General features: G+C 39.7%; 1 protein-coding gene across 1 annotated transcript in view; it reads left to right on the top strand.

Moving 5' to 3' along the window:
• Positions 1-1,273: 1,273 nt before the first annotated feature.
• Positions 1,274-16,678, top strand: part of CDH12 (cadherin 12) — a 109,414-nt gene continuing 94,009 nt past the window's right edge. The window contains exons 1-3 of the mRNA XM_044426267.1: positions 1,274-1,282; positions 2,100-2,394; positions 5,860-5,922. Of these exons, the coding sequence (XP_044282202.1) occupies positions 1,274-1,282; positions 2,100-2,394; positions 5,860-5,922 (367 nt within the window). The remainder of the gene's footprint in view (positions 1,283-2,099; positions 2,395-5,859; positions 5,923-16,678) is intronic.

Raw genomic sequence — 16,678 nt, 5'->3', positions numbered from 1 at the left:
GAAAACCCTGAAGAAGGAAGAAAACAATGTGTATCTTCTGCCGGGAATACTTATTTTGTTTTTCTGCTGGAGATGCTTTTTATTTTTATCTTTCCCTGAAACATTAGAAGGGCTATATTTTCTTTGATGGTTTTATATTCATCGTGGTCCTTGTACCATTTTTTTAGGATATGGATGTTAAAATAGCAAAAACAATAAACAACAGTTGCAGGGGGATTCACCTGAGAGAACAGAATAATTGCTTTTCAGTGTGAAAGAAGTGCATGTGCATATATTTTATGGGAGTTTAAGCATAATGGCAAAAGCATCAGCATAATAGGGCACTGAGAATTCACTTAGAAATCCTTATCCCCATTCACATGATTATGCCTTCCAAGGATTTTGGAGGAAAATCAAAAGCAACTAAAATAGTTTTAATTATATAGTACAGATGTACCCTTTGATGCATGTGAAAGACCTGTGAACTATAAAAATGCTTTCCAGTTCCAAAATGAATGCAGAATCATTACAATGTTTTGTAGATTTGTGTGTGTGTACATGTGTGTGTGCATGCGGGGGGGGGGGGGGGGGGAGCAAAGCAGTAATCACTTTCTGTCAAGTTGGAGGCAACATAAAGCCAAGAAGAAACTCCTGAGTAATCCTGCAGTGGATGATTTATTTCTCGTGGCATACAATTTTATTTCTTTTTTGTCCTTCCCCTTTCCTTTTTCCTTTTGAATGCCATATGATCAAGCTCAGGGAATGTGGCCAATAGCGGTGCCACCAAATATATGCCTTGAAGACATAATCCCACTGCCCAGGTGACAGTTTCTTGGAGTATCCAATTCACCTCTTCATGGAAATTGATGTGAAGCTCAGTCAGAGGATGAAATCAGACTGCAACAGACAGAAGCTGGATGCTTCATCTTTTCCTGCCGAAGGACTCACTTCTAAATAAGCCCGTCTTTTTTGCAATACACCAAGCTGCTTCCTCACTTGCTGCTGCTGCTGCCAGCAGTGGTGCATGAGGGAAAAGGGCACTGCTTGCACAGCACATGGGGCTTGAAACCTGGGAAATGCCTTGTGAGTGCTGGGCACTCACACAGGGCTTATGAGCTACTGTCATCTTAATGAAACACACACTTTGTAAGCAGATTAAACTGCTTTTACAGTTTTAAATGCTGGAATAATCACACTGGGGACTTTAAGTTTGCCACTGTATCTTTGTGACATAGCCCAGATCCTCACTTGGGTGGCTTTGGACAAACCTTTCTTATGTCTCATCCTACCGCCCATGGTAGCTGTAAAATACAGCCATCCAGTTTTGAGATAGGATAGGAAAGAAGTCTAAGTTCATCAGTTTTAAAAGCCAGTGTGTTCTACAGGTTAGAACATTACAACTGAACACAGGGTGGCCAGATTCAAAAACCTTCTCAGCCATGAAATTGAGTGATATTATTCATAATGTATTCATAATCCATCTGAATAAATGGAGGAATTTCAGCTGTGTCACACTTCCTGAGTGTGTACGCAACCTTCACAACATAACTGTGTGTTCTTAACACCTCATGCATCTCCTCTTACATGCCAATTTGAAAGAATGGGAGCATTGTTAAGTTGGACTTCTTGTATTTACATATCTCGTTAGCTTTGAACTGAGGCTTATCTGTCCCCACAAGCAGCCAAAAATATGGACACAAGAAGCTCTACTGACTGACCTTTTCTGAATCATCACACATAATTAAAGTCTGAAACAACTTGGGCTAGATGGCTTTGGCCAAGTCATAACTCTCTGTCTAACAAACCTTCCTAAGACATCCAGAGGGTAAATGTGATAAGAATGATATGCATCCCAATACTAATATTTGTAATAATTTCTATAAATGTATAAACTTAGGTACATTGAGGTGCACTATCCATACTTGCCTGGGAGTAAACCTCATGGAACTTGCTTCTGAGTAGGAATGTACATGATTGCACTATTACAGTCCAAAAGAGTCTACACAATACTTTTTAAAGCATAATATGTGCTACTGTTTCCCACTTACTGTTGCTAAATGTTAGGTAGACTGTAAATTGCTCTGTTAATAATTTTGCCCTTCTCTTTTTCTATTGTTAAGCTTCATTCTGACTTGGACAAGGGAGTGGGAAGTGTTAAGTACACATTATCAGGAGATGGAGCTGGGACAGTGTTTACCATTGATGAGACCACAGGAGACATTCATGCCATAAAGAGCCTTGATCGTGAAGAGAAGCCTTTCTATACCCTACGTGCTCAAGCAGTGGACATAGATACAAGGAAACCACTGGAGCCCGAATCAGAGTTCATCATCAAAGTGCAGGACATTAATGATAATGAGCCAAAATTCCTTGATGGGCCTTATGTTGCCAGTGTCCCTGAAATGTCTCCAGTAGGTAAGTAAGATTCTAAAGAAATCTTCCCGCTTAAACACTCCGACTACATTAAGTCCTGTTTCATTTGTGGGGCAAATAAATAGGGTGCCTCTGGAAAAAAATGCCATTGCCTATGATGGTGTTGAGGCATAGATAGTACCAGTTCACACATATGCAACATGATTGCTTCAGGATCATAACAGCTTACTCAGGCCAGGCCCTGCTCACATAAAAGCTTCATTTTTGTTGGCATATTATTTCCATGCAGACAGTGTATTTGGTCACTGCATTGAGCTTTCCATGGTGGCTGTAGATCTTTCTTGGAGAGCTGTAGAAAAGGTAACAGCTCGATGTAGTGCACAAATGGAACCTCCATATTTGTGGAGGTTCAAGGTCTACTCACAGAGTTTAGCATGAATATGGTGACAAGCAAACCACCCTCACTATTGCTAAGTCATACCTTATCTTGCTGAAGTAAATACCAGAATGTTCCAAGCAACAAGCATAAGCTTTTCCATTCATGCATGTCAGATTAACATTTGAAAAAACAATTGTTCATGCTTTCATCGAAACAAATGATTTTATTACCTCTGAACAACCATCTATGGTTTGCATAATCATAACTGGACTTGGTTTTCATCTATGACTTCTTCTTCTTGCCTTTCATTGTGACATAAATATACAATAGGATGTAGATTGAGCTTGCTTTGCAAAAGTTGTGTTCCAGTCTGTATTGAGCTACATTACAGAACTATTTGTGTGTAGTATCCTAGTGCTGCTATACACAGTTTGTTCAATTTCCAGTTTTAAGAACTGAATCCATGCTGTACAGTGGCTAACAAAAGAAAGCTGACCTTAAGTGGGAGCTGCTCGATATGTCAAAGGCCAATATTGGATGGGGTAAAAATACCCCACTGGGTATTGGACAGGGTAAAATACCCAAATAAATAAATATTATTCTGGAGAAGGGATATATATTTCGAGTCAAATTTTATTGCATTTAGCCATAGGCCATTACAAAATGTGCAAAAGAAATAGCAAAAAAATTGGGAAAATTCATTAATAACAGATGATGAAATTGGAAAAATAATTATAGAAGTAAAATAAAAACAAGTTTAATCATTATCAATTAGCCATCCCCTTTGATGCCACATGTAGTCTAATCTTCATAACTGCCAAAGGAAACAGAGACATTCGATAGGAGGCGTAAGTATCATTATCTGATAACATAAAAACAATCTTCATGGATTCTGAGTATACATCAATGGCAGATAAAATTCCAACTAAAAATTTATCTCTTGGAACTCTATATAGCAGAGAGGACATCACATAATGGAGAAGATTCTCTGCTACAGGAGAACCACAAATACATACACAGCATTCTATAGGAGTGTGAAAAAAATACCCACCTAAAGGGCTGTTTGCATGTTTTAAAACTGTGAAGCAATGAAGGACCTTCTGTGCTTATAATTATGTATATTGGCTAAATAGCTTGATCTAGAGTGATTGGATTTGATTAATTTGTACCAAGGAGCTGCTTTAGATTTTAAAATTAAAGGCTGATCTAGCAATGCATCCCTAAGTTTGAACTTTATCAGCAGAGACCTGTAAAAGATCATCTGGAATGGTACATCTTTGGATAATGGCATTGAGAAAGTCAGAGTGACTAGAGTGTTTTGTGAATTGAAAGTTGTCTGGTAACTTCTAGAATTGAAACTACAACATTTACTCTTTTTCCAATATTTTATGGAAATAGGTGTACCCAAGCCCTAAGAAAGGAAAGTCCCACTTCAGCTCTCATCAGAGAAGCAGAAGAACCTTTGGGAAGGGTTAGAATTCTCCTTAAAAATTGGCTTTGGATTACCTCCAGATTAGCTAGAATCTCCTCTTTCAAATAATTGGGGACTTGACAAAATCTTTGTTATATCAGTAATATACAGATTGCATAAGGAAGGAGACAACCCCAACCCTGCCTACCTCCTTTAGCAACTGGGAATTCTGCTAGTTAGTGAGCCCAACGTTCCCACCATAATTTGAGCAAAGGTGTCTCTATATTGCTCTAGAAGCAGCAATAGTAACCTCCTGTAATAGCCATTTCAGCTAACTTTGCCCAAAGGCAGGCCCTGTTAATGGAATCGAATGCAGCAGCTAGGTCAAAAAATGCAGCATGAAGTGCTTTTGTTGACCTGTTTATGCCAGTGTGCCAGTTGGTAGAGGGTTTGTCAAAGGGATATATATGTGGCATAATCCAGATTTGGAACTGATCCAGCTTTAATCCATGACTTAGTATTTTTTTTCCAGTCTGTACGATATCAGTGACAGGAATTACTTGCTGCTAGTGCACCATGTCCTAAGAGCTGATAGTTTAGGGGCACAGTAGCTGTGCCCCAAAGCTGCTATATGTGTCTCACTTATTTTTCATGCTTCTTTTGTTATAAGAGGTTATGGATAGGCTCTAGTTTAGATTAATAAGGATGCATGTCATATGCCCTACCTGAAACATTCATAACGGGCTAATAAAAGCAGTCATAGTCTAAACTGTCACATATGTGGAATTGACTTTTTCCAATGCAATGGTATCCTTTTTTAGGTGTGGTGACTGGAACTGTACACACTGTAGCTTTTTTGACTGCTCCTATTTTCTGGAAAATCCCTTAGAATACCAACCATAACTTCCTTCTCTGGTTCTAAACAAGGCAGGTTTGGATTGATTTGGCTTGGCTCGGCTCGGCTTGGTTTATGTTCAATGGCAACTCATCACTCAGCCTTGAGGCACTTAGGCACTTGAGGCAGCAGCACTTGATAGCCCCATATTGAGGGAAGGCAGACTTTCAGGCCTGTGGGCATATTGAAAATTCTAAAAAAAACTGTCTTGGGAACAACCATAAAATGGTTGCCATCTGGGGGCATGTTTAGTCACAAAGGGCAAGTTACCTGTCTGCAGATATTCACTGGAAACTCAAAGGAGACCAGCTAATGGGCCTCACTTCACATTGAACCAATCCAGCTATCCATAAGAATTTTTTATTTAAAAAGTAAAAAGAGCAATAGGCTTTCTAAGTGGACACACTGGTGCCCAGCAGAACCATGTTGCCTGACCTTAATTTAAATCAACAAAAGGATTGTTTTTACATTAAGGCATATGCTACAGCAATTATTTGCTATATAGTATTTACTAAGGTAGAAGCAAAGATTGTGTGCACATATTATAATTGTTTTTGAAAATGCATTAAGTATTCATAATTGCAATGCATTAGCAGAACATCCTACTTAACGATGCATACAGTGAATGTGAAACAGTGACTTTCATTAGTGGAAACTCTTTGTGGAGACCATGGTTGCAAAAGTGAGGTCACACAACTTATCCTTGCTTGGTTAACTACTGTTGTGTGTGTAATTACTAGGGAGATATCTTATCTTATGAATGAATGACACTGCTCAGAGATGTGTCACGAACACATTTCTCTCCTTTTTCCTTTCCTGCAGATCAAGGTGAAAAGCTTCCAAAACACCATTCTTTATTGAACTGGGCTGCCCTTAGAATACAGAGTGAGTGATAATAAAGTTGTTAACAATAGCATTTATCAAAGTAATGATCTCTCTGACTGTTGTAGTTAGCTCTTGTCCGTCAGGAGGTGATTCCAAACTGAATCCAACATTTTCTCTCCCAAAATGAGCTGGCTGCATCCTCAGGGAGGTTCATGCTGCTTGTGGGCCAGATGGCAGGAACACAAGACATTATTTAATTGGTCTGCCTTTTTGGTTTGACAAGTAACATTGGATTGATGAAATTACACCCCTCTTCCTCTGACTCTTCTTGTTCTGCAGTGTTTCTCCCGAATTCAGAGGTGGTTAGCATCTCAACAGCTGTCTAACAAATCTTTCTCATGATAATTGACATTTCAGTAATATATTCCAACCCCTCTTCTTATCCACCTAGTTCATATACAAAATCTAAGCATTCTAGTTTGAAATGCTATATTTTGAGAGAGGTGGGACTAATCACTGCATTATGTCCCATTGATTTCATTGGATCTTATTCCCATGTAAATGAACATAGCATTCCTGCCTCAGACCACCTTTCTCTGCTTATATACTTAGGAGTTAGCCCTGCTAAGCACAGTGGGACTTACCAAGGATTCTGCTTTATATCTTTAATTTCAAGCATACCTGCCAGAATGTAAGTCCAATGGGATGCCATTCTGAATAAACATGTTTAGACTGGAATCACATACACAGTAAAACTGCTTTAATCCCATGAACTTTAATGAAATTTGAACAGCCAGCTCTGCTGAGAATTCTGGGTGAAATCTTTCATTTCACTGAGAACAACTCTCTAGGCTGCTAAATGGAACTAAAGTTGAAGTATATTTTAAAATGGATTACTCTTCCTAGCTGCCCAAATGTTTGTAAACTAACTATATTGCATAAAAACTGCTTTTTCCAGCTACTGGTTGACCAGGCTTGACCATCATTTTCCCTTTCCAGCTACTGAGCTATTTTTTCTCTTATTAGGTTGGATCTATTTATATTTCTCACATTGAAAAGCAAGCAAAGGGCACCATTACCGAGGCAGCTCTTGCTTTATGACAAACAATAATGTCCATGCATCAAACACTCAGAGACATTGGAGATAATGAGAGCAAGCTGAGAGTTAAATTGACTGTAATGGATATCAGGCACATACTCTGGCTGCTTTGTCTTAAAGAGCTTTATTTTCCCTTCCTCTCTTCCCGGCTATAGGATCCATTATTTTTGCAGTGAGTTGGGGAAGGGGGAGGGTATAACATTCGCTGTCCTGTGCTACAGGCCAAACTGGTTCCCAAAGACCAGACACTGATGGATTGCAGCAGTCAATCAAGGGATTTGCAGCCTTTCAGGGAGACAAGCAGGTGGTAACAGTGACTAAAGGATGCTAAATAAATGAGAATCAGTAAACCAAACATGATTAATGACCTTAATGCTAGATATAGAAATATTCACTATAGTGCAGATAGAATGAAAGTGAGGAAAAATCAGAGTGATAACAAAGTAATCATTAGGAACTTGATTAATGAGCAAGTAGAGGCAGAAGGTGCTGATTATGAAAAAGACAAACACACCCACAAATGAGGATGGAGTTTTCCAGGTTGTCACATGTTTTTGTTTCGATGCTCATAAGTTGTTGTGTTGCTAGGATGTTGTCTCTGCCTCTCAGGAAAAATACGCAGTCTTACAAGTGCTATTACCATCCAGACATATTGGTCTTCAGCTGATGATGGTAAACTTAGGACATGGCTCTGATTTCTGAATAAGGAGGAGATTAGGCCTTTTTATGAGCTTAAATCCAGAACAGGGTGCTGTACCAGTGGATGGCTCTGAGTCTTCTTAAGGACTTGTTCCCCAAGCAAAATGTGGCTAGAGTTCAGGACAGCAATGTTAGCAATTGGCCAGAGTCTCTAAATATCAATCTGATGCTCACCTCACTTTCAATTTCCCTGAGCACTCACAATCACTGATTTGTGCAAACAGGAAGAAAATAATATGCAAATTGAACATGGTCAAGTAGGGAAATTGTGCAAAATATTGTATTTTTTTCAAAATTGTTCAAATTACTCCCATAGACTAAATGTGAAATTGCACTTTTTTTCTTGGAAATTTGTTCAGTTTTCAAATACACATGCCTGTTTAAGGATTTACAAATATTTTTGCCTACACTTACATTTAGGCTGTGAATGGGGCATGTTCAACTATTTCGTGAGTGTGAATGGTATTCTCATACTTATCAAGATTACTTACTGCACATTACTTTCTTATCACACATTCAGTTGAGAGAGAGAGATAGAGAGAGAGAGCTATTTTCATGTAGTGCATAGATGCAAAGACAGTGCACCTTATTGTCTTCTCAGAGCTAATTCGTAGATGAACAAATAATCTATATTTGTCATTTTTGGTGGCTTCATTCCATGTTACTCTAGTAATATCAAAGTGACCCTCTAGGACAGGTAGTTCATATTATGATGGACAATAAGGGAGCTATTATTGTGACCTTACAAGTATGATTATGTCTGATCATGCCTGCATCCCTGTAACCAACTGAGATGTTATTGGAGTTGTGTGGCAAAGTAGGTACCAGATTGCGTGAGTAGCAAGTAAACTGGTTTGCATCTAAGCTCAGGAGTTCAAGTTCTCTATGGTATGATCAGCTGTGCCTGAACTGAGATAATTCTCAGCTATGCACTGATAAAACTTGGGAAAGGGAAACTAAGTTCACATGCTCTTTGATGTCCTTCCACCCATTGCCAAAGACTTGGGCTGTAATAGATAAGTGCATCTATTGGACTGAATGTTGTTTTCAATTTGCTATTGTGCTTTTAATTGTGCTTTCATGCTTCTCTTCTATTACTGTTACGTTATCAAGTTTCATATAATTGCAAGCCACCCTGAGTGCTTTTTTCTTGGTAGAAAGTCACTGTAAAAACAAATCAAATAAATGGATAGACAAATCGGTCAGTTTCCAATCTGTATTAGTTTTACATGTCACCCATCATATTTTTCTATAACTTTCTTACTTTAAAAATCTACCCACAAGATAGATAATGTCATATGCACTTTTAAATGTTCATATATATTTTCTCTCTATTTCTCCTAAGAGGTGGGATGCCTGCATATACCAGTTGCTGAGGAGCTTGGGCAGGCAGAGGTCTTGTACCCCTCCTACTTGAGTGATCCTGTGGGCAGCTGGATTGCCACCATGTGTAAAGGATGCTGAAGCAGATGGAACTTTGGACTGATCCAGCATGACTTTTCCCTAATATATGCATTTTTGTTTTCAAGTTGCCCTAATACACACAGCTTTGCACCAAACTTCGCATTCTACAAGTTATTTCAGTAGAGATGAAGCTATCTTTACTTACTATCATGTAAGTGTACATGGCCCCAGTCTTGATTTGGACAATGGTGATCAAGGTTTCAGCCTATCCTCTACCAAGTTCCACGGCAATTCTTCCTTTCCCTCATGTATGTGTAATTGTGTGTGCACCTGCATTTATTGCACACACACACACACACGTGAAGAGGAGAATAAAAACAGCCTCCACTGGCATTAATGGACACTTTGTTATCCTGTTATACACAGGCATGGGGAATGGAGGAATTTCAGGGAAAAATGGTTGGGAAATAACATGCTCCTTTCTGGATTATGATAATCCTGATCTGGATAATGATCACACATGCTTTATGAGGGGAAACATGTAAACCAGATATTGATTGGAAATCAACCAAATTGTTCTATTCACCTATTTCTTTTATTGGATTCATACCCCAGCTTTCTACCAAGAAAAAAGCACTCAAACTGACTTACAATCATGCTTATAAGAAAAATGCTAGCCACAGCTATGAGTAACAGCTTTTAGTAGTTAGTCCATTATGCACAAGTTTTGAGCTACAATGTATGATTCCAAAATTTGGGGAAGTGTGGCATCTGAAAAATAATACAATTCTTACAGTCTGGGAAGTGTGAATTAGCTTAGTTCAGTTAAAAATGCATACCAAATAAAGTTTCTTTCTTTCGCTATTTTTAAACTCTTTCAACATAGAGGTTGAGTCTGAGCAAGCCTTTAATGGAAATTCATTGGAAAGAACTTGTGTAATATCTTTGAATGGATCTGACCATGATCCTGCTTTTCCCTTATGTTTCCCTCCAAAACAAGATAAGTCCAGCCTTTCTCCTCTTATTGTTTTCTTGGCAGTTCAGTTGCTTCTTCTCCTTTCTTCATATGCAGTCCCTATGCTTTTCAAACTGCTCATTGCTTGACTTTGAAAGCTTTAAAAAAGGCAGTCCATAGATGCTCAGTTTTTCAGTGCCTAGTACTTTGAGAAGACTGTGTAGTCTGAAATAGCCAACTAGCTTACACTAGTGACTAACCCTTGTGATTTCCATTCCACATTTCTGAAAGCCTTCAAGCAAACCAGACAGTTTTCAACAGATGCTCTGTCATAGCTCTTGCAGGGAGGGAGGGAGGGAGGGAGGGAGAGAGAGAGAGCCTCTTCTTTCTTCCTGCTCTGCATAGGATGCTCATTATTTTCCAGGCTTTGACACTTGCAAGCATTCCTACTGGTTACTTCCTTAGAAATAAAGAATAGTCATTTTGTTGATTATTGACATTATTTCAGATTGCATTGCAAGCCCCCACCACTGACAGGTCTCCTGTGGCTTTAGCAATTTCATGCTGAGCGGTAATGATAACTGATTATCCTTGCTGCAGCATAGATATACAATGATATGAAAAACTTCAGCAGCTAAACATTTTGACTTACTTGCTGAGGTCAACAGTCCAGGAATCCTGCTACAGAAAAAAGTGACATCCCTACTTTCAGTACACACTTATGCAAGGAATAAAAATTCTGATCTAGCAGTTTTGTGTATATATCTCTCAATTTATGCCTTTTTGTAGGTATATTTGCCTAACGTATGAGAGGGACCCAATAAAACCCTGAAATTATCTTCTGGAGGGTGGACCCTTGTAGCACAGGCTTCCCCAGTTAGGTGAGGGCTCTAGGAAACCAGAGTTTTTATCTGGAAGTTTTGAGACGCTTGTGTCACAATGTGTGGAAGAAATGTCCCAAGCTGTGGCCGGGAGATGACTGGTTCGTCCACCATGACAATGCAGCTGCCCATGCTGCATTGAGTGTTCATCAGTTTTTGACCAAATAAAGGTGACATGACCCTTGTGCCCCACCCTCCCTATTCACCTGCGCTCTCCGCATACAGCTGTTTTTTGTCTCCCGGGATGAAAAAGATCCTCCCAGGGAAATGGGAGGAAAAGGTGAAACAAAATATGGCAGAAGCACTGAAAGGCATCAAAATTGACAAGATCAAAACCTGCTTTGAGCAGTGGAAAAAACATCTCAATACGTGTATTGGATCAAACGGAGAGTACTTTGAAGGGGACTAAAGTTTGAACATGTGAAAATAAATACACAATGTTTTACAAATAAATTCCAGGGTTTTTGGTTTTGGTTTGGGTTTTTTGGGGGTTTGGATTTTTGTTTTGGTTTGTTTTTTGATCCCCCCCCCCCTTGTACACATAACTAAACAAATGTTGAGCAGAGGAGATGAAAGCCTGCCACTCATTGAACAGGTAGATCATGAGTGGCCTGCAATTTAATCAAAACAGTATGTTGCTTAACTTACCAGTCATGGATTGCCAACCTTACTTTTAACATATTTGCAAGAATGCATTAAAACATGTTTATCAAACCATGGATCAACTGCCATACAAGGGGAGATGCTATGCATGGCTCAGTGCAGGGATGGGGAGGAAGGCAAAATTTAGCTTTGAAAAAGACTGGGGGATCCACATTACAGTAGGGAATGAGGGGCAGAATACACATTAATACCAGCATGCTGTAGTTTCCTATCTGAACTGCCAGTAACTACATTGTAAGAGAGACATTTCAATCATTTTGAAAGGTGGGGTAGAGGACCTGTGCCAAAGCCAGGAAGCCACTAAGTAATTGTTGGTTGAGGGTAGGAAGAGGAGGCCACAGTAAGGGCACATGGTCATCTGGAGGCCCCTAGAATGAATGTAACAAAAGTGTGAAAAAGGAACAAAAGAAGGGATAGCTTAATTCCATTCACTTCTTCAGCAGAGCCACTGGTTTTAATATACGTGTGTGCCACTGTACCAGTTCTGCTGTTCCAGCATTTTTCTGCTGTGAATGCCTCTTCTCATGCCTTATCCTGGACATACACAGCCAGGGATAGATAGATTGTGTTAAATCTGTTGCATCTGTCTTTTGATTATTGTCAGGTGACTTTTATTCCATCATCTGCTCATTAATAGAATCTGATTTTTGTTTGTTTGCTTGCTTCTTAAACAAACAAATGTTCAAATGTGTGATTCCCCTGAAATGTGGGTTTCCTCGCTTTATGGAGAAAATATACATTTTGGTCAGCTTTTTAAAATCCTCATATTTACATGACAAAATTTACATAAAATTCTGAAAAGTTAAAAAACAAAAACACCCAAACCTGATCTTCTAGACAGTCCATTGCAGAACTCATAGGTCAGATTAACAGAATTTTTAATTCATCGGAATAGGCTGCCAATTTCTCTGACATCCTTATAACAAGTTTAATTAACTGTTTAGGGGGGTATTTGACTGGGGAGGGGGGTTCAGCTTTTCCAAATCTGGTGTTTTGGACTAGAACTCCCAGGCTTCCTGATCATTGGCCTTGCTGTGCAGGCCTGATGAGAGCTGAAGGCTATCACAAGCTAGCCATTTCTGGCTCCAAATTTCACTTTGTTACATATGCAGAACCTTTAGGTTGGGAATTGGTTCCTTCTCATCAGATACCGTTCTACCAAAATTGCTGCTTCTGAAAAACTACAATGTCTTCTCTATCCATTTATTTTCTTTCTATGGCCATCACTGAAGGGGGGAAGGTGTCACACCTGTATCTGAAAAATGAACTCCTCTTCTTAAGCGCTTGGATCCAGAACATATGTCCAGTGTGCTTTCTTCTCTGAACTTGTTTTCATACCAATATGCATGGGAAGAATTTTTGTTGTATTATTCTTCCTTTTCACCACAGCAATTAAAAATCAGAAGTATTTGTTATAGCTTTACAAGTCACAGCAGAGCTTATGAGAGCACTTGAATGAGAGCTCAAGCTGTTTTTTTTTAATTCTCTCCCTTATTGTATTGATTTTTCCATCTCCGTTTGTCTGCATCCCAAAATTGTGATGATGACCTTGTCATGCTATATTGCCTCTGTGCCATTAGGTCTGTACAATCTGCTGTATAGGATTCACAGGTATAGGTTATTCTTCCCTATCCAATGTTACATGAACTGAATTGGCCTTTACCAACATTCACAGGAGGAAGTACTGATAGTGATTTGAAAGGCTGACGAGGTGGTGTGTTGATGGTGCCTTCAGCTTTCCTCCAGCTGGCAAATGGCAGATATTTTGGACCACAATTTCCCAGCACTCCTGAACATGGGAGTCGAAGTCCAAAACATCTAGAGGGGCTAGGATGGGGAACCTTGGCATAGGGTAATATCATTGCTTTCTTCTATTTCAGGGAACCCATAAGTTCCTGTGTGACAGCAGCCAGACCATGACTATCCTATCCCTCTTTTTTTATTATTATTATTATTATTATAACATTTCTATGCCGCCCCTTGCCGAAACCTCGGGGCGGCTTACAACATGATAAAATACATTGAAATACAATAGTACATAATAAATTACCATTAAATATAACAATACAAAAATACATTGATTTACAAATACAAAATTAAAATTATCAGTATAAAATAAAAATATAGGAGGAGAAAGAGAAGGAAGAAGAAGTTGCCCAGGCCAGATCATATGTTTTAACAATTGAAATGATGTTTAAATAAAAAGGTCTTTACCTGGCGCCGAAAAACCAGTAACGACGGTGCCAGGCGGACCTCTTTGGGGAGTGAATTCCAAAGGTTGGGCGCCACCGCAGAGAAAGCCCTCCTCCGGGTACTTACTCTCCTAATTTCTTTCATGGAGGGTTCCCGGAGAAGGGACTCTCCCGCAGATCTCAAAGGGCGGTCGGGCATATACGGACGTAAGCGCTCGTGCAGGTAGCCAGGACCCAAGCCGTTTAGGGCTTTGTAGGTCATGTCTTTTCAAACATAAGAACAGCAAACAATAAGGGAAGAGACAAATACTGCCACAATGTGCAAGACCAAAAGAGAAATTAATACAGTAGCAGTGCAGAGGTGAATAGCAACCACCCCAAACAGCTTCTACACAAAGAAAGTGGCAGCAATATCACAATGATGATAACTTCAAATGTCATATGTGAATTAATATTCTTTGTGACAACGATATTTGAGTGGCATGCAAAAAAAGATGGGATATGATCTTGAATCAGAATGCATGTGTACAGAAATCAAGAGTATGGGCCATACATTTTGTAAAATGCATTGTGAAAGGCCCTTGTGTACATCAACATAAAAGTGGTTCTTCCACTATAGAGCTAATAGTCTGTATATACTTGCAGAATTATATACAATCCAGGTATATCTCTGCATCAGCATCTCCATCTATATGAGACTTTGTTGATAGACAGCATTTGCCTTGCAAAATGCTGCTGGAGCTAGCAGAATACTCTTGAGGTGCGATCACATCTACCCATAATCTCAAGATTAATATAGCCTATTTCATAGCTATCCTATCTTATTTTACTTCCCAACTGGCTGTGCTCATTGTAATTCAGGACATTTAAAACATGCAGAATCTGAAGGGAAATGATATTCATTTTTCCCTGAACTTGAACGGAGAATTTACATTGGAAATCTTCCTAGTGTTGTTGTTGCTCTTGCTTTGTCAGCAGCATTTGGAACTCAGTTGGTCATGCTCATGCAGAGAGGAATATGTGGCACCCATGGGGGAAATCCATGGCATTTGGCTGAGAGGTGCACATTGGAATAGCAGCTTAAGACAGTGTTGGGTTTCAGATATCATGAACAGCAATGAATGTGATAAAGAGTGTAAATGACAAGAGGGGGAGGGAAGGATTATGGCATTATGGAGTACAGCATGCATAATAACTTGGCACGTTACATTTCCTCTGCTTTTCTGCTTCCTGTTTCCTCAGAAGTAAATTCCAAACAGAAATGATTCTTGGCCCTTTTATGAACATTTCATTGAAGAAAAGCACCAGGAGATATGATAACTTCCTGATTGCTCAGTGATTCCCTGGTTCTGGCAGCTTTATCTTTCAGCCTGGAAGGTCTGGAGCTGCATCTGCTGCTGAATGTCTTCTTAATAACATTTGTGAAAATATATTCTAGGACATTTCTAATTAGACACACCCAGATGGCAGTCACTAAGCAGCTGTGCACCAAGCTGGGTGTGTATATGGAGAAGAAATACCACTGGGTCCTCTGTTGCACTTCCGCATTATGCTCCTACCCTTTCATATTTCACTTTTTCTTTTGCTTGGAGACACAGAACAAAAACTGGGAACTTTTTTTCATCTCTCTAATAGGACAATTTGTGCTGAATTTTGGGACAGAAAATAGACATTCTTAACTTTACAACTTTCTCCTGTCATTTTGAACTTTAGTCATAAGCCTGGCAACTCAAAGACTATTTCATGTATTAAAGGAGGTAGAGGAGAGACCTGGTATATCAATATGCTTTTGGACTACAGTTTTCATTATCCCCAGCCATCATAGCCAATGGTAAGGAAGTTTTATTTATTTATATAGGCCGCCTATAATTGCTAAGGCCTTCCTAGGCGGCTTACAATGTAAAACATACCAAGAGTAAAAACCCATTAAAAACCAATTAAAACATAATAAATTAAACATCTATAAAAACAAAGGGCCACAGCATGCAGACTAAATGTTTTAAAAATTCCTAAAAAGAGATGTCTTCGCCTGGTGCTGAAAGGAAAATAGGGATGGCGCCAGGCAAAGTTCCCTAGGAAGGGAAGTTCCAGGATGGAGAGCAGCAGCAGAAAAGGCCCTTTGCCTGGTTACCACCCTTCTCATCTCCCTGAGGGGTGGTTCTTGTAGAAGGGCCTCCTGGGCTGATCTAAGAGGATGGGTAGGTATGTATGGGTGCAGACAGTCCTTTCGAAGTTTGCCATTCCAACCTCTGGAAAGTACAAGTTTGCCTACCTCATATATATTAGATGTGCACCTGAAAATGTCTGAGGTCCATATATTGAATACGTATACTCCACCCACTCCTTCATGCATCACTGTCTTCCCATGGCAAAGGGGACTGTATGGCGCAGTGAAGCTATGAGCTATGCCATGCAGGGGCACCCAAGAGGGACAGGTCATAGCAGAGAGCTCTGACAAAACGTGATCCATTGGAGAAGGAAATGGCAACCCACTCCAGTATCTTTGCCATGAAAACCCCATGGACAGTACCAAAAGGCAAAAAGATATGACGCCGGAAGGTGAGCCCTTCAGGTCGGAAGGTGTTTGATATGCTACTGGGGAAGAGCAGAGGGCTAGTACTAGTAGCCCCAGAAAGAATGAAGCGACTGGGTCAAAGCCCAAAGGAGACTCAGTTGCTGATACATCTGGTGATGAAAGGAGAGTCCGATGCTGCAAAGATCTATACTCCATAGGAACCTGGAATGTAAGATCCATGAATCAAGGCAAGCTGGATGTGGTCAAACAAGAGATGAGAAGACAGAACATCAACATCTTAGGAATCAGTGAACTAAAATGGACAGGAATGGGGGAATTTAATTCAGATGACCATCAGGTATACTACTGTGGGCAAGAATCCCTCAGAAGAAATGGAGTAGCGTTCAT

This window comes from Varanus komodoensis, unplaced genomic scaffold (assembly GCF_004798865.1).
Source record: "Varanus komodoensis strain SLA01 unplaced genomic scaffold, ASM479886v1 scaffold17, whole genome shotgun sequence".
In the NCBI taxonomy this organism is placed as follows: Eukaryota; Metazoa; Chordata; class Lepidosauria; order Squamata; family Varanidae; genus Varanus; species Varanus komodoensis.
This window is presented reverse-complemented; position numbering and strand designations above follow the sequence as displayed.